The 27,879-nt window shown below is 42.5% G+C and overlaps 1 protein-coding gene across 1 annotated transcript; it reads left to right on the forward strand.

Annotated features, from left to right (window-relative positions):
- The first annotated feature begins 464 nt into the window (after positions 1–464).
- BMX (BMX non-receptor tyrosine kinase) lies at positions 465–27,879 on the forward strand. The gene is made up of 19 exons (XM_060234005.1): positions 465–613; positions 1,181–1,338; positions 1,465–1,569; positions 3,356–3,437; positions 4,719–4,838; positions 7,478–7,539; positions 10,599–10,768; positions 11,164–11,226; positions 13,146–13,205; positions 14,255–14,309; positions 16,900–16,979; positions 17,791–17,918; positions 19,840–19,914; positions 20,045–20,216; positions 20,606–20,822; positions 22,505–22,569; positions 24,056–24,174; positions 26,025–26,182; positions 27,755–27,879. Exons 2-19 carry the CDS (start codon positions 1,192–1,194, stop codon positions 27,833–27,835), a joined length of 1,959 nt encoding a protein of 652 aa, XP_060089988.1. The 5' UTR covers positions 465–613; positions 1,181–1,191; the 3' UTR covers positions 27,836–27,879.

Genomic DNA, 27,879 nt, shown 5'->3' on the forward strand with positions numbered 1-27,879 from the left:
GTCTCTGAAGCTAGGGTTCCTAGTCCTCCTGCTATGGCAGAATGCCATAAGCGGCAGCAGCAGAATTCTTCTTCTTCTTCTTTTTAAGCCAGTGTCATATAGCTTGAAGAATTTCCATTAACTGTGATTCTTGGTGATTCCTAAAGTGATGTGCCACCACTTCCATTTTTTTTCTGGGAAGTGACTTCATTGTCCCTGCCTCCCAAGATCTGTCCCAACAGTTGCCAGAACTCTATCTGGAGCCTACAGAGTTTCACGATTAAAGTGTTTTGTTGAGAAACATTATCCTGTCTCCCACTGCTATGTTTGACTTAAGAACCAAAATTGGAGAACACTTAATGAAGCCAGTTTTCTTGGAATAACTTGCAGAATTCAAAGAGTGAACAAGTAAAACTCAACTGCTGAAACATTTCTGTTTGTTTAAAATGGATTCACTAATACAAAGACACCTTATTCCAGGAAAAGTGATTGGGAGTAGTATAAACAGCATGCAAATAATTTCTGACATACTGCATTTGCTAAATATGTAAAAGACAGTAGAAGAAGCCGGATACTTCCTCTTAAACCCATGGTGAAGAATGACACTGTGTCTGTGGACAGAAGTATAACTGATGTAAGTTTTTTTTAAAAAAAAAAAAATACAAAAATATAATGTTCATATAATGTTGGAAGAGCTGTAGTATGTCATTGTTTCAGTGTTAAAGTGTTTCTGTGTGAATGGTGCTGCATCATAGTCTTTTATGGGGTAGAACAAACCAACAGTAGCAATTTCCAGTTATATATATGGATTAAGCACTATGTGGATTAAGTCTATCGTGAAAGCATTATGAAAGCAACATCACCCCAGAGTCAGAAACGACTGGTGCTTGTACAGGGGACTACCTTTTTTTTAAGCACTACAAAGCCTAGGAAATTTACAATTTTGCTTGTTACATTTACTTTCAGCAGGCTACATTCTTAAGCATACTTGAAAATGAACACCCATTGGAATCAGTGATACTATTTTCAGGTATGATATTTCAGGTTAAGATACTATTTTTTATTTTGAAATTTTTAATATTATAAAATACAGTTATGTTCAGGACTAAAAACTGACAAGTTAAATGTTGATTACAAATTGCCTTAGTTTTATCCTCCACCAGCTAGAGTTCTAACAGGCAACGTTTGCTAATTATTTTAGGAGCATCAAAAATGGAAACCACAGAGGACAAAGCCATTCTAGAGCAGCTGCTGGTAAAGAAGTCTCAGCAGAAGAAAAAAATATCCCCAAATAATTATAAAGATCGACTGTTTGTTCTGACAAAAACAAGCCTGTCATACTACGAATATGACAAAGACGTGAGAAAATGATTTCTACTTTTAGGGGCTCTCTTGGGTCTCTTTTGAAACTCCACTCATTAAAAAAACTTGTGTGTATTTTATGAGCTTTGGTAGCTAATTCCATGCTTCACTTTATGTTCTCAGAAAAAGGGAAACAGAAAGGGTTCAATTGAAAATAAGAAAATTCGATGCGTTGAGACTGTAAATCCTGAAGAACAGGCCCCTCTGGAGAGACAGTATCCCTTTCAGGTAGTACCTAAAAAAAGAATGTGTGGCAAATTTGTCTTTGCTGGACATTAATCACCACTAGATTGGCACAGAATGACTTATATTCTTATGGAAGTCTTTGTTTGGTGGGGTATAAGACTTGAGAAACCATTCTTCCTATAGTGAATGTTTTCTGTACTTTTCTTGAATTTTATATAACAGCATCATACTCCGTACTTCATGCATTTCATAACCTTTGACCTGTCTATTTTTCCCCCTCCTCATAACCCTGTATATCATTATCTGCCTGATGAGGACCAACTACATTGCATTGGAGGAGGTGGGCCTTAGTCCATGAAAGTTTAAACTGGAATAAAATATTGTTTATCTTCCAGGTGCTTTGTTCCTCCTTTCAGTCTTGGACGGTCTGAAATAGGAGGGTAGGGCACATGACAGAAAGTTATCAGGTAACAGGAATCTCAGGAGTGAAGGAGTCTGGCCCTGGGCATTCATGGGAGAGAAGCTTACAGTCCTTGCCTTGCCACACCCTCCTTCATGTATGGCTCCAGTCATCTTCTGTGCAGTCTCTTCTCTCTGCCCTTTGGCTTTCTCCTTTGTGCCTTTTCCTTTGCACATACTTCTTGAAAGCTACACAGAGAAAAAAAACCTTGATGGTTCTTACATCAAATAATTTCATAGGTGGCATTACCATTGTCTCTGAATGGTTATTTGACCATGTTGTGCCCACACCTTTGTTGTGTTTGCACCATAGGTAAACCAATGGTAATGAACTGCAACTAGGGATAAGAGATGATGGGGAAGAAAGGAGAAGAGTGACTAGCAAGAGGGAATCTGAATCCCCTCACCTGGTTAAGAAACAGAATCTGGGATTTAGATCTAACCTCAGCTCAAGGGATCAATTACACAGTAGAATTTCTTTTGTGTTTATTTTCAGCTATGATTTTTTTTCTTTTGCAAATGCAGCCTTCAGAATTGCTTTATCGAGTAAGAGGAATATTTTTTTTTGGGGGGGGGGACTTTAACAATTTCCTCCCCAGCCATTTTCTTATTGGACAAAGCTACCCCTTGGCTGCTTATATTCCTAGTGAAAAAAAATAAGGGTATCAGTAAGTTTTTTCTAACAAGAATGAGGGTGGTTTTTCTAGTAAACAAATGGCTGTGTAAGAAAGGGTTAAAGTTACCTTCTCCCTTATGCTACAGAGTCTTTGATAAAGCAGTTTCAGAGCCTGCATTTCCGAAAAGGGTGAAGAGGCATTCAAATAAATAGACAACGCTATAAGCCGTAGCGGAGCCCTTAAAATGTCCAGACTATACATGCTTAACCCTGTTAAGGATATAGGCGAAGCCATGTTGGATCAGGTGAACGGCTCATCCAGTCCAATACTCTGTGTCACTCAGTGGCCAAAACCCAGGTACCATCAGGAGGTCGCCATTGGCCAGAACTCCAGAATCCCTCCCACTGTTGCCCCCACCCCCAGCAGCAAGAATACAGAACATCACTGCCCCCAGACATAATGTTCCATCTATACCCTGTGGCTAATTGCCACTGATGGACTTTTGCTCTCAAAGGTTTATCCAATTCCCTCTTGAAGCTAAGTTAATGTACAATTAATTTTTTTTACTGTTTCTTTGCCTCTTTTCTGTTCTATCTGTAAATGTATCATGATGTACTTAATTTACATCTGAGTGGCAATAACTACAGTTTGTATCATTCACACCTTAGGTGATGGCATGACAGCAGAGCATTATGGTATTATTTATTTATTTTGCAACTGATGGCTGCAGGCTAATTTTCTCCAATGCTTAGGTTGTGTACAAAGGTGGCCTGTTGTACATCTATACTGCAAATGAAGAGAGTCGAAAACAATGGCTGGAAGCTTTGCATAAAGGTACCAAGTGTTGTATTGGGCTTTGACATGTTTGACAAAAAACAAACAAACAATCTAACCTTATGTTATTGCAGTTACAAATACTGTAACATGACTTGGTTGGTCTAGCAAAATGATGGTAATGCATTCTAGTATTGAAAACTTTGAGAAATAATACATTGCACTGGGAAAAGGCTTTCTGATTTCAGCAAACCTACACTATTTTCCTAGGAACTTATCCATTTTGAAGACATAAATAATTTTTGTGTTATGTATCTGAATTGTAAACTGATCTGAATTGTAAAATCATTTGTAGAGGCAAACTGGTGTATGTTACAAATGAATGGTATGTCTGTTCTACTTCCTGTGTTTCTTGAGACTGAAGCAGGGCTATGGCTAGGGTTGCCAATCCCCAGGTGGGGGCAGGGGATCTCCCAGTTTGGAGGCCCTCCCCCCGCTTCAGGGTCGCCAGAAAGCGGGGGAGGGGAGGGAAATGTCTGCTGGGAACTCTATTATTCCCTATGGAGATTTATTCCCATAGACAATCATGGAGAATTGATCTGGGGCTCTGGGGGGGGGGCTGTTTTTTGGGGTAGAGGCACCAAATTTTCAGTACAGCATCTAGTGCCTCTCCCCAAAATACCCCCCAAGTTTCAAAAAGATTGGACCAGGGGGTCCAATTTTATGAGCCCCAAGGGAAGGTGCCCCTATCCTTCATTATTTCCTATGGAAGGAAGGCATTGAAAAGGTGTGCTGTCCCTTTAAATGTGACGGCCAGAACTCCCTTTGGAGTTCCATGATGCTTGTCACAGCCTTGATCTTGGCTCCACCCCTAATGTCTCCTGGCTCCACCCCTAATGTCTCCTGGCTCCACCCCCAAAGTCTCCTGGCTCCACCCCCAAAGTCCCCAGATATTTCTTGAATTGGACTTGGCAACCCTAGCTATGGCAGGTACGGAGATTTTCCCATTGTGCAAGGATTGATCCAGTGATTTCAATGGAGGGCCAGCTTTGTTTATGTAAAGGAATGTGTGTACAGAATTGAGCTCTCCATTGAAATGAATGAGAAAGCCCATTTGTATCAGTCGCATAGAGTGGCCAGAGAGCTCTGGATTCATGGATAAATCTGCTCAAAATTTGTGGTGAAACTTTCACTGCACTGATCCACTCAGCACACACTTGCAGCATGGCACATTGGCTATGTGAATTAACCCTAAATTTGAGTTTGTGTGGTTCTGTAAGGTTATTGTTTTATAAGAGCAAAAGCATTCAGCATGTTTTCCTTTCTGTTCTTTATTTTCAGAGATAAAGGGCAACCCAGATTTGCTAAACAAGTACCACAAAGGATTCTTTTCCAATGGGAAGTTCATGTGCTGCAATCAGGCTTGCAAATCAGCTCCTGGATGCACAATATGGGAGAAATGTAATGCATTATTACCTTTCTTTGCTGAGTTCATATAGTGTAAAGTTCACCACTTTAATACCATATCAAAAATGCACAGTTTAATCCTGCTTTAGAATTCCACTTTGTGGTGAGAAACAAAACTCCAGTTTGCCCAGGTGCTTGCATTCAGATATTGTGGCAATTGACTGAAGGCTTCCCAAGCCAGGAAACTTCCAGTTGTATTTTGAGCATGAGGGAGAAGAGGGAGGAAGCACATGCACATCGCAGCTTGTTCATGTCACAAACAAAAGAACTCTTAATGCTAGGGTTGCCAAGTCCAATTCAAGAAATATCTGGGGACTTTGGGGGTGGAGCCAGGAGACTTTGGGGGTGGGGCCAGGAGACATGGGGGCAGAGCCAGGAGCAAGGGTGTGACAAGCATCATTGAACTCCAAGAGAGTTCTGGCCATCACATTTAAAGGAACAGCACATCTTTTAAAATGCCTTCCTTCCATAGAAAATAATGAAGGATAGGGGCACCTTCTTTTGGGGCTCATAGAATTGGACCCCCTGACCCAATCCTTTTGAAACTTGGGAGGTGTTTTGGGGAGAGGTACTAGATGCTATACTGAAAATTTTTCAGTTTTTCATAGAATCATAGAGTTGGAAGGGACCTCCAGAGTCATCTAGTCCAACCCCCTGCACAATGCAGGAAACTCACAAATACCTCCCCCTAAATTCACTGGATCTTCATTGCTGTCAGATGGCCATCTAGCCTCTGTTTAAAACCTCCAAGGAAGGAGAGCCCACCACCTCCCGAGGAAGCCTGTTCCACTGAGGAGCCGCTCTAACGGTCAGGAAATTCTTCCTAATGTTGAGCCGGAAACTCTTTTGATTTAATTTCAACCCATTGGTTGAAATTAAACCAAGTTTTGCTGCTTTCATCATCTGTACCAGGACTAGTTTACTGTTAGAGATAGCAATTTGTGCCATCTGTTAAATACTGGATTTGGATTCTGTGTTGATACTCAGTGGGGTTAAAAATGTGAGTATAGAAATAATAGTACAATCCAGTGGGAACAGAAGGCCCATGCATGTGTCTCATAAGCTCTCCTTCTTGTTCAGTAAAAGTTAAATAAGCTCCATTGGTCTAGTTCTCACTGTAGTGGGAAATTTGTTTTTGGGTTTGTGTCCAGAATCACTTCAGACTGTATGTGGTTGAATACTCCTCAGTGCAACAACTTCTCTCCACACTAGAGAAAGCATTCTGATTGGACTTTTCTCAGACATGCTGATGTTCTATATGTAGAAAGGTGTGTGTATGTGTGTGGAAGGAAAACATTCTTTTATAGAATTGCCATTTTATACAGATATTTGAGCTGATCTGTTTTTCAAAGCAAACAGTGGAGATGTAAATAATGCTTTGAGGCTTAGTTCTTGACACAGCTGTTGTCAGTTATTTTATGTAGCTAGCATGAGGAGGAACAAAGACATTTTGAGCCTTTAAAGCAGTGATATGGCTTGGGAGCCACAAGGATTTCTGACATGCCATCTGTGGCTGTTCTAAGAACTGTTCCCCAATGTAGTGCCTGTTCTAGATTTCAGGAAACTGGACTAGGCTTGCTATCTAAAGGGTGATGGGCGGTGCCAGGTCTAAATAGGCTGGCCCCTGCATCCACCAGTGTCAAGACACACCGGTATCAAGACTCCAATGTCTCTCTGCTCCTTCAGACATGTGGGCAAAGAGGATCCTGTCCTCCATCGTGCCTCGGGAGGACAGTAAGTAGCCTTAGAATGGCACTGCTTTAAAGCACAATATATCATGAGTGCTTTTCAAACTATTCAGAAATTAAAATTCTTCAATTTTTTTAAAAAAGCAAAGAAAGACATGGGTGGGGAGGGTCATATGCTCAAGACAACCACATCACATGGTTAAGCCAAAGGTTAAAAATAAGTGATACTGTGGGTCAAGAATCCACAAATAGTGAGATCACTATCAGTTCCCATTCTTTCCATCGTGACATGCTACCTGTGACTGTTCTAAAAACCATCCCCCAATTTGGTGCCTGCTCCAGGTTTCAGGAAGGTAAAACCATTTCAGCAAGAACTTATTTGCATATTAGGCCACACATCCCTGATGCCAAGCCACCTGGAACTGTGTTCCTTTGTTTTCCTGCTCAAAAAAAGCCCTGCATTTCAGGATACAGAAGCCATTGTGGTGTAGGGGTTAAGAGTGTTAGATTAGTATCTGGGAAAGCCAGTTTTGAATCCCCACTTGTGCCATGGAAGCTCGCTAGGTGACCTTAGACCAATCACATTCTTTCACCCTAACCTACCTCACAGGGTTGTTGGGAGAGTAAAATGGAGGAGAGGAGAGTGATGTAAGCCTCTCTGGGCCTTCACTGAAGAGAAGTAAACAAATAAAAAAGAAAGACTATGAAAGGCCAGTGATAGCTAACTATACTTTCACAGTGTAGTGCAGAGGCTTTTTTTTTTGGTCAAAGGGCAACAGATCATTGCAGGTGGGTGGTCTACGCTGCTTTTCACTATAATCCGATGAATTCATGCTTTATACTGCTGTATTTCTACCATAATCAGGAATGCCTCATCAGGTTACCTAACAGTGACTTGCAGGTTAAAGTCCATTTATGTGGTGGTTTTTTGTTCTCTTGATTTAGACTCCAGTCTACATAGTGGAAATGCTGCAGTCAAGCCACTCCCTCCTGTGCCAAGAGGACAGGTGAGTCACAAGCTTTTCACCAAATTAATTTAGATTGTTCACAGGACCATACATTCTATTAAAAATGAAAGTTACTGCCTGGCAACAAGAAAGGCCATTGACTCAATACCCTTCCATGCATGATAAACAGCATTATGAAAATGGTACGTTTTCATCATGTAAGCAGTCACATTGTTCTTTTTTCTGATGGATGTAGAGCATTTCCATAGAGAAATGCAATGAACTGTGAGTGACCCGAGCAGCAGGTGTGGTTTTAATACTCTGGAATCCCTTCATTGAATTGGCAAGGCTAGGTGTCTTTGGCTCACAGTCTTTTGGGCAGATCAAAACAGCAGAATCTTTGGTTATGGTTGATTAAGTGATTCAGTGGAGGTCATCTACCAAGGCGACCAGCACTGTCTCCGTCCCATGGCCCGGACGGGAGCCGGACTGGCAAGGGTCTAGGATGGAAGCGTTAAAGCCACTACAGGACACAGTTCCCCCTCGGAACAGGCACCCAAACTAATAGTGTTTCCCAGCTGCAACTGCTCAGTCTTAGAACGACGTACTGTGATATATGCCGCTCCATCAGCAATGTGAATGTCTTGGGTCAATAAGGCCCTTCCAGAAACATCCCCTCTGGACTGAGCTACCAGCTAGGGATGTGCAAAAAAAAATAAATTTGGAATTGCACGGATTCGGAAGTATACGGGGGGGGGGGGGGAATTCGGAATCCCATATATTTTTGACTTTCGTAGTCAGAATAGCCACATATACGGTAGATGCACAACTATTTCCCGGTTTTATTGGGTGCCCCAAGTTCTATTACTATGGGAGAGGGAGAAAAAGCTCCCTCTATCTACTTTTTCCACTGCATGAATAGAATTATAAACCTCTGTCATATCTCCCCTTAGCCATCTTTTTTCTAGACTGAAATGTTCCAGACTCTTCAGCCTTTCCTCATAGGAAAGGTGCTCCAATCCCCTAGTCATCTTAGTTGTCGTCCTTTGTACTTTTCCCAGCTCTGCAACATTCTTTTTGAGATATGGCAATGCAGGCAACCAGAACTGCACACAGTATTCCTAATAAGGCCACACCATAGCTTTATGCAGGAACATTACAGTACTGTTTTAGTTTCTAATCATTCCTAGCATGGAGTTTGCCTTTATCGCCACTGTCACACTGGGTTGAAAATATTGATTTTCATCAAGCTTTCCACTAAAGCATTTCCTTCCTGAACTTTGGCTGTCTCTAGGTTGATTTCCATGAGACAAGTTCAGAGGGTGGGGACCCTTGACCCACCTTTGAACTCTGTCATTACACATTATCTGCATGTTTTGTCTTCAAGTGTATTCTGTTCCTACTCTGGATCACCTTCATAGTGTGCTGCAAAAAGAGCCCCACCCACACACTCTCATCCAAGACAAAAATGGTCTAGGGAAGGAGCTATTTGGCCTGCTGTGGAAGATCACATAGTCTTCTGCAACAGGTCAAATAACTCCTCCTGCACCATTTCTGTACTATGTCCATTGCTAATTAGTAGGGTTGCCAAGTCCAATTCAAGAAATATCTGGGGACTTTGCGGGTGGAGCCAGGAGACTTTGGGGGTGGAGCCAGGATACATTGGGGGCAGAGCCAGGAGCAAGGGTGTGACAAGCATAATTGAACTCCAAGGGAGTTCTGGCCATCACATTTAAAGGGATAGCACACCTTTTAAAATGCCTTCCTTCCATAGGAACTAATGAAGGATAGGGGCAGCTTCTTTTGGGGCTCATAGAATTGGACCCCCTGGTCCAATCATTTTGAAACTTGGGGGGTATTTTGGGGAGAGGCACTAGATGCTATATGGAAACTTTGGTGCCTCTGCCTCAAAAAACAGCCCCCCCAGAGCCCCCGATATCTCCAGATCAATCCCCCATTATATTCCACATAGGGAATAATGAAGTGCCCAGCAGACATTTCCCTCCCCCTCCCTGTTTCTGGTGACTCTGAAGTGAGGGATTGACCTCTCTACTCATGAGTTGCTGCCAACTTCTTCAAAGTAACACAGACACACAATCCCAAGAGGAAGCCTTTCAATCGGACACTGGAGCCTCCGGAGGGGGAAAGGCACATGATGGTGTGGGGGCGGGGCTTCCCCCCGCCAGCCAGCTGACTGGGGGTGGGAAGGAGCCTGAGAAAGCGGAACAACCCCCGCTGGGACCTGGGGATTGGCAAGTCTACTAATTAGGGTGTAAAAATGGGAGGATAAAATCTCTACTTAGTAGAAGCAAAAGTGTTCAGGCAGGAAGATGAGACATGTGGGATTTCATCTTTTCTTGACTCCGAGTGTTATAGGGATCTAGAATATTCCTCAGAGACACCATAGCCATGACAGTCCTGTTCTCTTCCTTTAATTTAGCTCTTCATAAATAGAGATTTCACTCTCCCATTTTACACCCTAAAGCTAGGTGTACTCAGTATTACCTGCCCGTGTGTCTAGGAATTCCAGCTTCTGTTTATGAAATCCTATCTAAGAAGATGATGAAGAAGAAGATATTGGATTTATATCCTGCCCTCCACTCTGAAGAGTCTCAAAGCGGCTCACAATCTCCTTTACCTTCCTCCCCCACAACAGACACCCTGTGAGGTGGGTGGGGCTGTAGAGGGCTCTCACAGCAGCTGCCTTTTCAAGGACAACCTCTGCCAGAGCTATGGCTAACCCAAGGCCATTCCAGCAGGTGCAAGTGGAAGAGTAGGGAATCAAACCCAGTGCTCCCAGATAAGAGTCTGCACACTTAACCACTACACCAAACTGGCTAACCAGGGAATGGTTTGCATATTGATTCAGCTGCTGAGGAATAACAGTGGGTATAGAATGGTGGAGGATCTGTAATGGGAGAGGGCAGTCAGCAGAAGTGACTTTCCTTCCTCTGTCTGCACATTCTTTGAATGGCAGAAAACAGCTGTTGGATATAAGCCAGGGTGATTGAATATTTGCTATGTGTTATGAACATGTTTGCCATTGATTGTAATAAAGCCAACACTTGCAAAAATGCCTTTCTCTAATGTTTGATGCATTTCCATGTATCCCTGACCAGCATCAGCAAGCTCTGGTTCTTGCAGCTGACAAATCATTTCTGAAAGAAGCCCTGGCTATTTATAATTATGAACCACAAGGAAACTCTGATGTTCCTCTTATCAGAGATAACAAATATTATGTTCTGAAAGATGATGATCCTGACTGGTGGCAAGTGCAGGATTTGGAAGGGTAAGTTTTGAAAGAGTAGTTGTTTCCAAGAGATAATTTTCAGTCATCAACTAACATTTCAATTTTTGATTAATTAACAATGAAGAATTTGTGGTAAGTGTCATCAAATCTCAGCCAATTAGCGGTGACTCTGTTGGGTTTTCAAGGGAAGAGACATCCAGAGGTGGTTTGCCTGCATCTGTATCACAATCCCTGGTTAGTTTCCAAGATCAGGCTAGCCGGGGCTATCTAGGTCAGGGCAATGAGAATAACTCAACATTTTTTAAAATATGTTTAAGAGTACTCTTTGTTTTATTTCTCATTTCATCTTGCATCCTCCTTTCCTAATGTCCAATAAGGTTTATTTTAAAAACAAATTAGGATGCACCCACAATTTTTAAAATTTCCATTTGCAGAAATGAAGGCTTTGCGCCTCGTGCCTATTTGAAGGAGATAGCCCAGCCAAGTGATGAATTAAGGTAAACTAAAATCTATCTGTTTTGGTCCACTTGAATTCTGCACAAGATATAATTGAAAAATTGAAGAGAAACCCATTATATTGCTTCTATGAATTGATTGTTTTGATGGGACTGAAGACACACTAAAGTAAGAAATTGCTCTTTGGATTTTTAATAGCAGTCTAAAAGCACAATTTTGGAAGAAAATCTTTAGTAGTTTTCAAACCTTGTTTTGTAAAATACTGGAAGGATCCGAGGGTTGTCAGGTCCTGCTGCATTGCGGGTGGGGGACATTCCAGGAAGGAGCAGGGATGTCCCCAATCGGTTGACATCACACAGAAGTGTTAGGGATGCAGCCTCATGGAAGATGCCATTGGCACTGGCTTGCAAGAATAATTTAAAGGGAACCTTCCCTTTAAATGGTTTTTTTAGGCAGGCACACCAGTGCCCCACATGCCTGAACTCCAGGCAGGCCCTTTAAACGCTTTTTAAAGGGACCCTTTAAACGCTTTTTAAAGGGACCCTTTAAATGCTTTTTGCAAATGGGGACTTCATGCACCTGAATTCCAAGCAGCGGGCCATGTTCTCCTGCCGATCAGCTGAAGGGCCCTTTAAATCTTGCAGGAGGGGAGGAAGAGAGATGGCTGCCAGTGTTCACTGTTGGGAGCAGGGCTTCCCCCACCAACCAGTGGTAGGCAAGAGCCCACAAAATTAGGGGATTCCTCACCTCCACCTGGGACTGGCATCCCTAGGGGATCCAGTCTACCATATGTACAGCATCTGTACACAGAGGGATCCTCATATAGCGCACAGGTTGCTACCAATATAGGCACTATCAGTACACCAGACCCTGTGGGAAATCTGTATATCTCCCATGTCAAGGAATGCAAGCTCCAGACTGAGGGAAGATGGCTCTGTTATGGAAATTCCTCTAAACATGTCCCATGGGTGACTGAATCAAGCCCAAATACTTTCTGAAAATCTGAAACTGGTGTCTGAGGACATGCAGACATGCCTGCTGAGGGTGCGAGATCTCTTGCCCTCAGCAAGCAGTGTGAGAAAAAAAATATTTGTGCAGTTGGAAACTGCATGATGTCATTTAAAGATTTTCTCTTGCAATGATGCCACACCTTTCTAGGAATTGCCAGAGCAGCAGCAATTCTTAGACAGGACTGACATCTCTTCCAGGGAAAACACTGAAGTAATATGAGTCCTTTCTGGGGATCCCTGAATACTCTGATTTTACTTTTCATAACTTTCCATGAATGCCTACAAAGGTGTGACATCACTGATATCCCTGCCTGTCCCTTCCCCACTTGGATTCCTCCTAGTTGCCAGACCAGGCCTGGCACCCGTCATGCAGATGTGGTAGAATCTGAACTCTGAATGGGTTAAAATGTTTACTGTCTTAGTAGAAAATGCATTGGACCAAACAGCAGTTCAAACCGCAGATTTTCTATCATTATCTGTGGTAATGACTAAGGCTTGGATCCTATGAGCAAGTTCTGTGAGCACTATATATCCTTTATTGCAGAGCATACTTCCTCTTGCACTAGAACTTCCATTTGTGCTGTATCCAGGGCTTTTTTGTAGCAAAAACTCCTTTGCATATTAGGCTACATACCTTTTATGTAGCCAATCCCCCAAGAATTTACAAGGCTCTTCTTACAGGGATTGGCTGCATCAGGTAGGTGTAGCCTAATATGCAAAGGAGTTCCTATAAATTGAAAAATTAAAATTAAAAAGCCCTGGCCATTTCAATGGTTTTGATGGAGTCTTTGCGCGAACAGAAATGCTAGTGAAGTGGAAGCTTGCTTCGCAGCAGAGACTATCTAGTGAGCATGGACCTCCATAAGATCCAAGCCTGAGACATTATTAAATTAATTGGTTGAGGTTATTCATTAGAACTCATAATAGCTTCTCTTTTTTTGCTTTTACAGAGGGATCACAGATACTGCTAATGTGTCATCTGAAGAAGAGGAAAGCATTAGTAAATATGAGTGAGAACATTTGGTGTAACTGATTCTTGGGACGTGAATCATCAACCATTAGCACTATGTTTGAGCATTTAGGGCATCACTTAGAGGAAGTGACAGCAGACATAGTGGAGCATTGTGTTTTGATTGGACAATAGATTCTCACAAGAGCATGTATTGAATTTCAGACTATAGGGAGGTGGAGAGTTTCCTCTACTTAATCTTTTAAATCTTTCATTGTATAATGTTCTGCTATCTAACACTTGCACGGAAAAAGCAGCCAGGTGAAAAAAAAAATAATCATCTGTCATATGGGAAAATAACAAAATCCCTTCATAAGTTTCTTCTGAGGCAAATGATCTTAGAACTTCAACCAATCAAAATGTTTCTCATTGTTTTTAAAGCCAACACAATTCATTTATTTGAGAGCACTGTTCAGGATTTTTGATAGCTCTGAAAAGTGAATGATATAACTGAAACCTATCTAGTAATCTTATATATGGATTCCCAACCCATTCTACAGGGCCAGGATGTGCATCATATCTTGCACATAATAGCTCATTAGTATGACTGAGTTTGAAGTCCCTGTTCCAGATCTCAGCGTAATTATATTCATAGTGAATAGCCTTAGGCAAACTGTTATTTCTCAGCTTTATCTGCAAGGTAGGGGATAACAATGCCATTCAGGATTTTAACAATAATGTATGTGAAGTTGTATACAAATAGTAAGTACTTTTATAATTACATTTTGTATATGCAGTGTTGACAAGATTAAATAAATCCTTTATTGCTGTTGTGCTGATTGATAATTATGCTTCGGGAGATTTTATTAACTGTATTTTAAGTTTCATGCTATTGTTGAAATGTGCTGTCATTGAAAATGCATGCAACTTTCAAATGGGAGCAATTACTTCAAAGCAAATTTCAAAACTTTTAATTATCTCATTGGATACTTAATCCTGGGAATGGATTTCTCAAAATAATGTAATTCAGTTAATGTCTTTCCAAAATAGCTGTGTAATGAAATATAAGATGTAACACAATAATACTTTATAATAATACTTCTATTACAGTTGGTATGCTGGTAATATCTCAAGGGGCCAGGCAGAACAACTGCTGCGGCAGAAGGTAGTGTTTAAAGATCCCCATACTCGTTATAGGTGTCTTCATTCACAGAGTATTTCCAAACCTAAATCGGCTTGCTTTTGACAGCAGTGAGACATCTTGCTTCCTGAAATTATAATCACTACAGTAGAAGGGATAACAATTTTAAAAATACTCAGCATTCATTTTAAAATTAGCAAAGGTTTTGCTGCTTTCTGGATTGAATCTTCCAGTTACATAACAGTATTCCATGATAAAATTCTGTTTAATACTTGCAAAAAGATAAGTGTAAGATGCGTTCATTGAGGTATATATAGAACCTCTCATCACTCCAGAACAGCATATGGGATTCTGCAGATCTGAGGTTGCTGTGGAAGAGAAGCAAGAGTCTTGTGTGGTTTTCAGTGGATTCAGTTCACATACTTCAGTAATGAAGTGCAGAGAAATCCAATGATATACAGGCACTGTGAACTAGTTCTCTGTCTCCTTGAGTGTGATTTGCTCCATTCACTGTTGAATTTCAAGGTGCTCTGCTTAGAACAGTAGCACTTTGGTTCAATAAAAGAGGCCTTATTAAATTTGCAGATGATACTAAATTGGGAGGAGTAGCAAATACAGTAGAAGATAGAGTCAGAATACAGGATGATCTTGACAGGCTGGAAAACTGGTCTAAAACAAAATGAATTTTAACACGGATAAATGTAAAGTTCTGCATTTAGGTAAGAAAAAATCAAATGCATAATTATAGGATGGGGGAGACTTGTCTTGGCAGTACTAATATAAGCAAAAAGGATCTAGGGGTCTTACTGGACCAAACACTGAACATGAGTCAGCAGTGTGATGTGGTAGCTAAAAAGACCAATGTGATTTTGGGCTGTATCAACAGAAGTATGGTGTCTAGATTGCATGAAGTGATGGTACTGCTTTACTCTGCTCTTGTTAGGCCTCACCTAGAGTACTGTGTTCAGTTTTGGGCACCACAATTTAAGAAGGATATAGACAAAATGGAATGTGTCCACAGGAGGGCAACGAAGATAGTGAAGGGTCTGGAGACCAAATCCTATAAGGAAAGGTTTAAGGAGCTAGGTATATTTAGCCTGGAGAGGAGATGACTGAGAGGTGATATGATCACCATCTTCAAGTACTTGAACAGCTATCACGTACAGCAGGGGTGGCCAACAGTAGCTCTCCAGATGTTTTTTGCCTACAACTCCCATCAGCCCCAGCCAGCATGGCCAATGGCTGGGGCTGATGGAAGTTGTAGGCAAAAAACCATCTGGAGAGCTACTGTTGGCCACCCCTGACATAGAGGATGATGCAGAGCTGTTTTCTGTTGCCCAATGGATTGAAATTAAACCAAAAGAGTTTTGGGGTAAATATTAGGAAGAACGTCCTGACAGTTAGGGCAGTTCCTCAGTGGACAGGCTTCATTGGGAGGTGGTGGGCTCTCCTTTGGAGGTTTTTAAACAGAGCCTAGATGATTTAACAGCAAGTAGGAGGGCAGGAAGGGTTGCATCAGTACTTAGTTCTCATGGCTCTTTCTTACGCACCCAAGGAAATGCTATTCACCGCTATGAGGTCAGACAGCAATTTTTCTCAAGGCCAGTTTTGCCAGGGATCCTGGAGGGTCCCCCATTTTCTGGGCATGGAGCAGGTGTCACTGGGGGTGTGAGGTATTTGTGAAGTTCCTGCATTGTGCAACCCTGGTGGTCCCTTCCAACTATATTATTCTATGCAGGGGCAGCCCAATGTCCCATGGTGCCCTAGGCAGACTCGCTGCCTGGCGCCCGCAAGCGCTCCGCTCCTCCTCCTGCCATGCCCCCTCTCCCCGCCGCACTGCTCTTCCCTCCCTTCGGACCCTTCCCCCCCGGTGTCATTTTCTATGCCAGAACCGGCTCTAGCGCCATGTTCTGGCTCTTTAAAGTCCCCCCTCCCTGGCCGAACACTTGAAACGTGGCTAAAACTGTGCCGCAGGGGCGGGGCGCACTCACCGGCTCACTCACCGGCGCACTCACCCACTGCTACTGACTCCTCTCTTTCATCCAGGAAGTGGGGAGGGGAGGAGTTAGTAGCAGCGGGGATCGCCCTTTCAGGATGCTCTTCCTGTGAGCCGGTGAGCGTGCCCCGCCTCCGCGGCACAGTTTTAGCCATGTTTTGAGTGTTTGGCTGAGGAGGGGGCTCTTTAAAGAGCTGGAACGCAGTGCTAGAGCTGGTTCCGGCGTTGAAAATGACATGGGGTGGAAAAGGGTCTGAACTCCAAAGTGAGGGAGGAGGAGGAGATGCTGCGGGGAGGGGGGAAGGCGCGGGGGCGCAGAGCCACGGCGGGAAGGAAGGAGGCACGGTGCGGAGGTGAAGGGAATGGAGAGGCGGGCGGCGGTAACAGCGGGGGCGGGGGAGGCAGGCAAACTAGGTGCTTGCCTGGGGCATTGGGGGGGGGAGCCCAATTTGCCGCCTCCACCCTCCCGGCTCCCTAGGCAACTGCCTAGTTTGCCTAGCAGGCGGGCCAGCCCTGATTCTATGATTTTAGGTTCTGCATTTTATGAAAGTGACACAATGACAATATTCAGGCCTACTGCTAAGACTTTCTTTTGATATTTGTCTTTTTTATTAAAAGGGGAAAGAAGGTGCTTTCATGATTCGGAATTCCAGTCATGTAGGGAAGTACACAGTGTCAGTGCTCTGCATGACCAGTAGGTGAGCTCTCTCTCTCTCACACACACACATAAATAGATAATAATTCCCTAACTGAATTGGCCTAATCCATCTTTCCCATTGGCTGTGGTGTGCACACCATCAGTGATTGGCCCATGAACTGCCAGTCACTCGCTCTTTTGTGCCATTCATTGGCTATTCTCCTCTCCCCCACCCACTGCCAGTCCCAGGACAGATGAGGATTGGGTCACTGGGGAAGCTATTAGGCAGTAGCTGTTGCTAGGCAACCAATCTTGCTTCTGTCAGTAAAAGGCAACTAAGCTTGGTTCTCTCAGTAAAAGATGGAGGGAGGAGGACCTTTCTAGGCCTCTTTTGGCCTTTGAGGGAAAACTCATTGGGCCCAGTCCTACTAGGGCTGCACACTGTGGAGAAAAATGTACTTTTTCTAGGTAGAGACTGCAGAGAGGGGGGAGGAAATGGAAAGCTGAAGCCAGATCAGTTCCCCTACAGAAAATGGCTGCCTTGGGTGGGTGGGAAGGCACAAAGGTTGGAGGGAATGAATTCCTCCACTTGAGTAAGAGGGTGGGAAGACAGAAAGGGTGGGGAGGCACTCACCCAGAGCCTCTTTCTAGACCCCACTGTATTTCCCCTCACAATGGGCCTTATTCCTAGTATATTTATTAAAGACACATCCAACATCTGTTTTATTGTGATGTTACATACTACATGAACTGAACAATAGCTGTTTTAGGATGCCCTCCAAATATTAAAGCATTATGCTGGCAGTTTCACCTCTGCTTTCTCACATTTGTCAGGATTGTGAATGTAATTTTTTTGTGATTTTTTTTTCCAGAGAGAAGAAAGGAACCATTAAACATTATCATGTCCATGTAAACAATGCCAATGAGTTTTATCTAGCTGAAAAACACTGTTTTAGTTCTGTTCCCAAACTTATTCACTATCATCAACACAACTCAGCAGGTAACATGATTGAGAGGCTAGTGAGCCATTTTGTGTTCACAGATCTTTGCTTCAATGTGATGGTTGTAGTTCTGTGTGTGGGCCAAGACTGTGAGCTGGGAAATCTTTTCAAATCTCACCTCACTATTGGGTTGCCAATCCCAAGGTGGGGGCAGGAGATCCTCCAGTTTGGAGGCCCTCCCCCCACTTCAGGGTCATCAGAAAGCGGGGGGAGGGAAATGTCAGCTGGGCACTCCATTATTCCCTATGGAGACCGATTCCCATAGGGGATAATAGAGGATCGATCTGTGGGCATTTGGGGTTCTGAGAGGGCTGTTTTTTGAGGTAGAGGCCCCAAATTTGCAGCATAGCATCCAATGTGTCTCCTCAAAACACCCTCCAAGTTTCAAAAAGATTGGACCAGGGGGTCCAATTCTATGAGCTCCAGAAAAAGGTGCCCCTATCCTTCATTATTTCTAATGGAGGGAAAGCTTTTAAAGGGTGTGTGGTCCCTTTAAGGCCAGAACTCCCTTTGGAGTTCAGTTATGCTTGTCACACCCTTGCTCCTAGCTCCACCCCCAAAGTATCTTGGCTCCACCCCCAAAGTCCCGAGATTTTTCTGGAATTGGACTTGGCAACCCTACCTCACTGCAAACTCACTAGGCAGCCATAGGCTACTACGGTTCCCACTGGCAGAACTGTTTACTAATACAATTCATAAGGAGCACTTTAAAAGACTACATGATTTTTGTCCTGTTGTTCCAGTCTGGATTAGATGGACTATGCTGGAATAATGGGCAAGATTTATATTCTTTGGTGTTGTTATCCTCTATTGTTCTGTTGGAATGACAACACTTACAAAGACCACTGCTTCTCAGCCTTTTGGCAAAGATCAAATGCTTCAAAGGCTTATAACAGGTAATGCTTATAACAGGTATAGTGAGAATTATTGCATAGTGGACCTAAATTGTCCAAATTAGCGGTTTTCCCAATGAAGCCCTTTGGGATTTTTGCTCCTAAATAAATGTCCTTTGATTTATTACAGCTTCAGTTTTCTGAATATAATGAACTATATAAATATCTTTTCCCCTGCAGGTACGTCAAGCTCATGTATATAAATAATAATACAATGTTGCACAGTTTTATACCACTGCAATGTGAGCCATTGTGTCCCACGCTGCAAAGTCTTAAATAGGAAGTGGACTGTAGCATATGGACATTTTCCTGTTTATGTGCTCAGCAGGTTCACAAACGTGGAGATCTCTTACTAGTAATAAGGGCAGTGATGGTAGCATGACCGTGAGTGCCATGGAATGGTATTCATGTAAATTTTGAGAAATCCATGTTACTTTTTTTGTATAAAAACTATAATTCTCTTATCAAAAATAAGTTTTTGGCAATTTTTCTGGGGCAAATGGGAAATCCATTGTGTCTGTAATGATGACCTAGGACCATGTTCAGGGCTGGTTTAATACATGCTAAGGACCTCAGATATGGAAAGTTTTTAAAGCCTCATGCACTTTCCCCAATATTGTAGCTTAGTCATTTTAGGTAGGGCAGGGTTTCTGTTGTCACTGGGAGTTTGCAGGAGCATTGGGGATGGAGAGATGGAAGTTGCCAGTGTCACTTGCCTGGGATGTCACTTTCAGGAAAAACTGGAAGTGATGTCACATCACTTAATGCACCTTAATGTGAAATGTTGGCATAGTTTTCAATTTTTTCTCTCACTGCCAGCTGGAGTGGTGACAGGAAAAAGGTTGCTGGCTGGAGGTACCCTGCCACAGTGGAGGCAACCCCATTTCAGAGGTCTCTTGTAATCTGAGGCCCTAAATTGTAGCTTGCACAAAAATCCAGCCCTGGGTATGGTAAAGCTCTGATGAACTGAATACATATAACTAGATTTGGATTGTAGCATTTAATAATGGGCAAATTTACCTTGTAGGTGTGGTGACAAGGCTTCGCCATGCAGTGTCGACAAAAACAAACAAAGGTCCATTCACAGCAATGTTGGGAAGTGGTATGATTTTTTTTTTTTTTTTTGCTTTGCAAAAACCTTGTGCTTGACAAGAAATTATTTTGCTTCTAGTATCCCTCCCCTTCAATAATTGATAATAATGAGCTATTATCAACTGTATCTGCATTATTAGGATCCTGGGAGCTAAAGCGTGAGGATATTGTCTTACTGAAAGAAATTGGGAGTGGTCAGTTTGGAGTGGTGCATATGGGGAAATGGAAAGGAAAATATGTCATTTCTGTTAAAATGATTAAAGAAGGATCGATGTCTGAAGATGAATTCATGGAAGAAGCTGAAACCATGATGTAAGGACCAGTTTTGATCATGTGATACTATGAAGGTGGGAGGAAAAAATGTATAGCTCAGGGAAAAGTCAAGGTGCTAATAACACACACGCAATGTGAATTCTGTTTGGAGATAATCAAGGACATAATTTGATCTTTCAAACAAAACAAAACATGCTAAGGAAGTGATAGGGCAACTAGTATCCACAGAGGTCATGCAATAACTGCAGTTGTATGTAATCACCACAGTCATAGCCAGGTTCGGTCTGCATTACCAGCACAAGCTAATAGTTAGCATTCTTTGTTGAAAACAATTTTGTTATTGTGCGGTTCCACAGGTTTCTGAAAATGTGGAATAATTATGCATATGTGTTTTTTAAAAAACTGAACCAACTACTGTTTTATTTTAGGAAGCTAAATCATCCAAAACTTGTTAAATTGTATGGTGTGTGCACAAAGACATATCCTATCTACCTAGTGGCTGAATACATGGCTAATGGCTGCTTACTTAGCTATCTGAAAAGTCATGGGAAAGAACTACATCCTTTTCGGCTCCTGGAGATGTGTTTCCATGTTTGTGAAGCCATGGCTTTCCTTGAGAAGCATCAGTTCATTCACCGAGATCTGGTAAGCAGGATGGGAGACAGATTCCTTATTGTGAAACTCATAGCTGGCTAAACCTGCCTTATATGCTGCTCGGCACACTCAAAGGACAGCTGACCTGGTCTCTTAGGGGGGAACATTTTTTCAAAGAGCACAGAGGGGGATTATTCATGTAATTGTGACATAAGGGGGTCCAAGGGTTAAGGCACATAATACAGTTTTCCCCATCTGAAAGGTGCCAGTGAGGAGACATTTGTCCTGTTGGTGTAACATACAGTTGACCATGTCAGTAACCATGTTTCCCCAACAGAGTGAATAACTTCTTGGAACCATTGCGGATTGGAGAACATGGCACAGGAGAGCCAGTTTGGTGTAGTGGTTAAATGCATGGACTCTTATCTGGGAGAACTGGGTATGATTCCTCACTTCTGCACATGCAACTGCTGGAGTGACCTTGAATCAGTCACAAGTTCTTTCAGAGCTGTTCCCTCAAGAGCACTTTCTGTCAGAGCTCTCTCAGCCCCACCTACCTCACAGGGTGTCTGTTGTGGTGAGGGGAAGGGAACGGAGATTGTAAACTGCTCTGAGACTCCTTCAGGTAGTGAGAGGCAAGATATAAATCCAATCTCCTCCTCCTTCTCCCCCCCCCGCCTTGTTCAGCACCATGGTCCTTATTTGAATTGAGTCTTGCATACCTGATTTTTAGTGTTGGGGGTCCACCAGGAGCTCCATTCAGGGAACACCCAGCATCATGTCTGTCAGCATAGACTGAACAAGTGTCTCAGCTTCTGAATGGTATTATTTGAGTTCTGATCTAATTATGCCCAGCCAGGAAATAATTAATGGAAGAATCTCTGTGTTGAATGTCAACCTTTCCAGAAAAGCGCAAATAAACTGATTTCTATGGCTCTCCTATAGGAAACACTGAAAAATACTTCAAAAAATCTTATGACAACCCTTTGATGATCCTTGCAGATACAAGAATAATAAATCTTGTTAAGGAAACTTATACCCCATCCTTCATGTGATAGAATAGTCCTTAGTTGAAAGTGATCAGGGCATCTTGCAACCCACACCCCCTCCACCTGATTGAAAAACAGTTGCAGGAAGGTACAAGTCACAAAAATATTGCACACCTCTTCCCTAATGAAGTAAAGTGAGAACATACAATTTTTTCCTTAAATGTGTGTATAATAAAATTTATAGACTTGCCAACTTTATAGCAGTCCATATAAACTGAAATTTTTTGTTGTCTCTTCCCAAGCAGATATGGAAGCATATATGTGTTTCCTCCAGTGTTATTTTGTGGACTCTGTAGTTCATTATCAATGTCATTTGTAGCTTAAGTTACTGAATTAAGCCAAAGTTCAGAAGATCTCTTAATAAGGGCCCAGATCCTCCTACCTTCAAGTTAATTTTTATGCTATAATATTGTTAGCGTATTTGCCACAGTCCAGCACACAGTTTGATGTGCTTATGCCTCAGTGATTTTAAGTATGCTTAACTTTGATCTGGATTTCTCTCCTGTAGTAATTTCTGTCCACCAATCAAATCTGTATATTTAAAAACTAGATGTGTCATTCTGACCATACATCTTTTAAGCATACATCTTTCATATGAGTAGTAAAAAAAAAATAGCACATCTTTGTTTCAAGACTTTTGCTTTGGATATTGATTGTATTTCTTGTATTTCCCCCCTTGCAAAGGCTGCTAGGAATTGCTTAGTTGATAGTGATCTAACAGTGAAGGTGTCTGACTTTGGAATGGCACGGTAAGCTTCAGTTAAAATCTTTTATTTATTTATTTATTTAGATAAATTTATATTCCATACTTTCCCAGGCAGACTCAGGGCGGATGATACCCAAATAAAACCAGTCAAATACAATAAAACCAATAAAATGCAATTAAAACAACAACACAACACAGTACTGTATAACAAAGGCGAACGTGCTCACAGTGCAGGCTGGAGTATAATCAGTGGCCCAGATATAATAGTTCATATGACGGATCACTGACAGATGATACATCGCTAACAGAATAGGTTCAGATGACGGCTCGCTAAGAGGAAGGGTTCTGTCTTTTAATTCAGGGTTGGGGGTGGAGGGACCAAATATTAGAAAACAAAATCTGTCTTGCTCTGTTCTTGACCACTGTGAAAATATAACTCATCTTGTTTCATTAGTGGAATTGATACTGAGGAGTCTGAATTTCTGGCATCTTTTAAAAGGTTACAATAGACAGAAGGCAAATATAATAATGAGAGCCAGCACTGCCATATTGTATTTGAACCTGCCTCTATTGGATTCAGACCTCAGACTAACCATGTGCTATGGAGTAATGTACTTTCTGTCAAGCTTTGTGTTTAGGGTTGCCACTGGCAACTTGCCAGGTCCCTCCGAGCAATCAGTGGGGGATGTGGGGACTTAACAGAAGCAGGAGGGAGGTCCAGGTTATGTACACAGCAGCACCACTGCATCACTTCTGGCATGTACACACTCCATCATCACAGTGATGCTCTGGTATTTTGGGGGGAAACTCTCTGGTAAAAATGGGTCCTACCATAGAGTTTTTGTCCAAATACCATAGTGTTCCTGGATATTACTGGCATGATGACATCACTTCCTGTGTGCACTGGAAGTGACATTGCCACATTGCCAGCAGCATCACCAAGGCCTTCCTCTCTTCTGGTAAGTCTCCCCAAGGGCCAGATTGTGATGCAGAGACTAACTCAGATAAGTCTGCAGCCCCCCTGGTGGAAGTGAAAGTCCCCTACTAGCAGACACTGCCCTTCCCACAGTGTCTGCTAGCAGGGGACCCACACCTCCACCAGGGGGGCTGTAGACTTATGAGTTAGTTTCTGCATCACAATCATCAGCAGCAGGGTGCAAGTCATTTGACAAAGCAACTGCATAGCAGCTGATCCATGTAATGACCAGGTTATTATGCACAGCAGCTTATCAGATCTCATGAAGAGTGTCCATCTACCATTAGACTTCCTACCAAATCTAGGAAGCAAATATATTCTATATGAAAAAAACCCTACAAATATATTCTATGTGAAAAATAAACTTCAGTATGTGAAAAAATCAGCTTCAGTGTGACTTAATTTTGGTGATTTGTAGGAATTTCAGTTTGATGTACAGTTGTTTGATGTTAATACTCATCTTGGCAAACCTGACTGTGGGATTAATGTGAAAGTGAGTTGAATAAGTCTTGCAGTTAGTCTAGTAGCCTCAGTACTGATTCTTGCCTTGTAGGTATGTGCTGGATGATGAGTATGTCAGTTCTTTAGGAACTAAATTCCCAGTGAAGTGGTCTGCACCAGAGGTTTTTCATTATACCAAATTCAGCAGCAAGTCTGATGTGTGGGCCTTTGGTGAGTATGTAAGATAGCAATTGCGAGGATGAAATGTAAAGCAATGAAAATAACATCAGTTACATAGGTCTGAGTAGCTACAGCAAATGCTCAGAAATTGAGCCTGATTGCACCTAGGCAGAGCACACAATGTACGTAGGTAATGCATCTTAGCCATTTTTTTACATTAAAAACTTGTTTAGACTTGTTCAAGAGCCATTCTTAATTGTGTCACTGGAAATTATAGTATAATATTGTTCATGGCCATATTTCTAGGGGTCTGTCATGGCTTTTTATGTAGAAAAAGCCCAGCAGGAGCTCATTAGCATATTAGGCCACACCCCCTGATGTCACTGGATGTGCAGTCATCCAGCCATGCCCACCTTATAGAAATGGATCCAACAGGATTTTGTATCCCAATAAAGTTTGCCTGACTTTGAAATCTTGGCCTTTGCACTCATGTTCAGCATGTCAGCAGAGAGAGTTTTAAAAAGAAGCAGAATAGGCAGTAATCTTATTAGGACCTCATCATTTTCACCAAGCAGCAAGGTTTTTAGATAATGGCAACACACAGTTATTTGCAAGTTATTGACCTTAACACTTGGCTGTAGCTGCAGAAATAACTTGGGGAGCAGAAATGCAATGTTATCAAGTCACAGGTTTCTTTTAACAAAACATTACTGGATTGAATGAGAGAGTTTGTTCTCAAAACAACCTATCAGGCTGGTAAAACTAACTTTGAGTTGTATTGTCAGCTCAGAAACTCCCCATTCACAGAGATAACTCAGTTGCTCACAGGAAACCACAAATCTCTGCCCAATTGGGACTGAGAGCAACTTTCAAGAGCAAGACATTTTCAATAGGGGGGAAAAGAGGGAGAGAAAGGAAGGAAAAGAGAGAAGTGAGGGGGAAAATACATGGAAACAAAGCAAAAAGGTGGGAGGATGGAAGGAGGGGAGGGATAAACATTCACTCCTCTATCCCTCCAAAAGACTCCCAGTCACCCATCATGTGGTCTCCAATGCAGGGCCCTCCATGGGCTGCACCAAGGAGGAGGAGGTGGCAGAAGTACCCACCACCGGACTCCAGGAAGCTGCTGCAGCAACACGGCTCCTTCCCCTGAGCCTGGCCTGTGAGCTCAGCTCCAGGCAGCTGCCTTAGCATTGTGGCTTGACCAGGAAAGGGAGGAGCCCAGGGCTATTTTTGAGCTGGAGTGCTGGCCAAGCCAGCAAGAACAGCATTCTGGTGTGTTCTGGCTCAAAGTCTTCCATCTATGTAGAGTCTGTTACAATAGTTTGGGGGGTATCAACAGCTTTGATTCAGCGTGCCTGATGGCAAAACTGTTTCCCTTCACCAGGGCTTTTATTGTAGCAGGAACTCCTTTGCATATTAGGTCATACACCCCTGATGTAGTCAATCCTCCAAGAGCTGACAGGGCCTACTGTAAGCTCCAGGATGATTGATTACATCAGGGGTGTGTGGCCTAATATGCAAATGAGTTCCTGCTACAACCCCCCCTGCCTTTCACCCTGTTTTCTCATTGAAAATAGCTTCATTCAATATGGGGGGAAAATACATTGAATGCCAAGTGAGTGACTTGATTTTGGCCAAATACATCACAGAACCTGAGCAGAATTAATATGATTTAGTTAAGTGGTGTTTTTAAATGCATGGATATATTTCTTAAAGTACTGAGCTCTTACAGTACCGTCCCCTGTCCAATGAAAACTGTAATATAAATTATTCTAAAATGTCTTTCATTTTTGGTTTCTGGTGTGTGTATTTTTAAAAGAAATATCACAGCTTTCATGCTTGGTATACTTTCATAGTTTTTTAACATCTTTTTTTCACAACTGTGGATGTATCTACAGGAATTTTAATGTGGGAGGTGTTCTCTTTGGGGAAACAACCCTATGAGCGGTGTGATAATATGCAAGTGATTGAGAAGATTACCCACGGCTATCGACTTTATCGTCCACAATTGGCGTCTGAGGCAATTTACCAGATAATGTACAGCTGCTGGCATGAGGTGTGTTTGCTAGTTTACTTAAGGTTAAAAATGGCCCATTGCTTTGATACAGCAAATTCTTTCAGGTAAACATATGAACTGACTTGATTTTTAAGCTACATCATGCTGAGTCCGTAATGATCCATGCAGCTCAATATTGTCTACCTTGATGAGTAGTGGCTCTCTGTGGTCTTGAATTAGGCTTGCCAGTCCCCAGGTCCCAGCGGGGTTTTTTCCACTTTCCCAGGCTCCTTCCCGCCCCCAGTCAGCTGGCCGGCAGGGGGAAGCCCTGCCCCCAAAGCCACCATGTTACTTTCCCCCTCTGGAGGCCCCAGTCTCTGATTGGAAAGGCTTCCTCTTGGGATGGGGTGTCTGTGTTACTTGGAAGAAGTTGACTGCAACTCTTTGAGTAGAGAGGCCAATCCCTCACTTCAGAGTCGCCAGAAACAGGGTGGGGGAGGGGAAAACGTCTGCTGAGCACTTCATTATTCCCTATGTGGAGATCGATTCTCATAGGGTATAATGGGGAATTGATCTGGAGGTTTCGGGGGCTCTGGGGGAGCTGTTTTTTGAGGTAGATGCACCAATTTTTCAGTATAGTATTTAGTGCCTCTCCCCAAAGTACCCCCCATGTTTCAAAACAATTGGACCAGGGGGTCCAATTCTATGAGCCCCAAAAGAAGGTGCCCCTATCCTTCATTATTTCCTATGGAAGGATGACATTTAAAAAGGTGTGCTGTCCCTTTAAATGTGATGGCCAGAACTCCCTTGGAGTTCTGCTATGCTTGTCACACCCTTGTTCCTGGCTCCACCCCATGTCTCCTGGCTCCACCGCTAAAGTCTCCAGATATTTCTTGAATTGGACTTGGCAACCCTATCTTGAATACAGAAAGACATTTCCTATCATCTACTGAGAGCTTTTAACTGAAGGTGCCACAATTTGAACCTGGAGTCTCACTGCATGCATAGCCTTATGTTAGAGATATAGGGGACTCTAATGGTCATATAGAACTAACTCCTTTCTTCATTCATTTCAGTGGATGGGAAAACTCCACATGCACTGAGGGATATCTGTACTGAGCTTTCCCTTCCCTTGCAGAAGAGAAGTTTCATGTGGAGTTATGTCATGTATACATTGCAAGCATCACACTGATGATTCTGGATTGTGGTATCCACTATCTCTGAGAATGACATTTAAACATGAACCTTTACTAATTAAAGACTTCTTACACCCAAAATCTCATGTTATAAAATATGGTGCCTATATGGGTCATTGGGTAAATTAATCGTACCTCTGGGGGCTATAGCTCAGTGGTACACCATGGTATGTGTTGCATACAAAATACCTGATTTCATTCTCTGGCACCTCTGGTTAAAGGGTTTAAGACTTTTCTCTGCCTCATAGTTTAGAGAACCATAGCCAGTCAGAGCAGATGGTGCTAGACTTTGATGGACCATATGGGGCAGCTTCACATGTTCATATGAAGCCTGTTTATAACAAAATTGTCAAATTATAAAACAGCTCTGTCTGTGGCTCAGAATGTTCATATATAAGCAATAAACTGATTTTGTTGGTTTCTTTGTTTTATACAGATGCCTGAAAAACGTCCCACATTTCATCATCTGCTTTCCCTCATGGAACCACACAAAGAAGATGACCACCTTGAAGAATAAACAGCAGTGAGAATAAACTGATGAACCCTCCTTTTTCATGTAGG

The sequence above is a fragment of the Heteronotia binoei genome, chromosome 3 (genome assembly GCF_032191835.1).
Source record: "Heteronotia binoei isolate CCM8104 ecotype False Entrance Well chromosome 3, APGP_CSIRO_Hbin_v1, whole genome shotgun sequence".
Lineage (NCBI taxonomy): Eukaryota > Metazoa > Chordata > Lepidosauria > Squamata > Gekkonidae > Heteronotia > Heteronotia binoei.

Coding starts and splice junctions, on each gene's coding strand:
- BMX (XM_060234005.1), top strand. CDS start 1,192: ATGGAAACCACAGAGGACAAAGCCATTCTAGAGCAGCTGCTGGTAAAG. Junction 1,570..3,355: donor AGAGACAGTATCCCTTTCAG/GTAGTACCTAAA, acceptor TCCAATGCTTAG/GTTGTGTACAAAGGTGGCCT. Junction 11,227..13,145: donor CAGCCAAGTGATGAATTAAG/GTAAACTAAAAT, acceptor TTGCTTTTACAG/AGGGATCACAGATACTGCTA.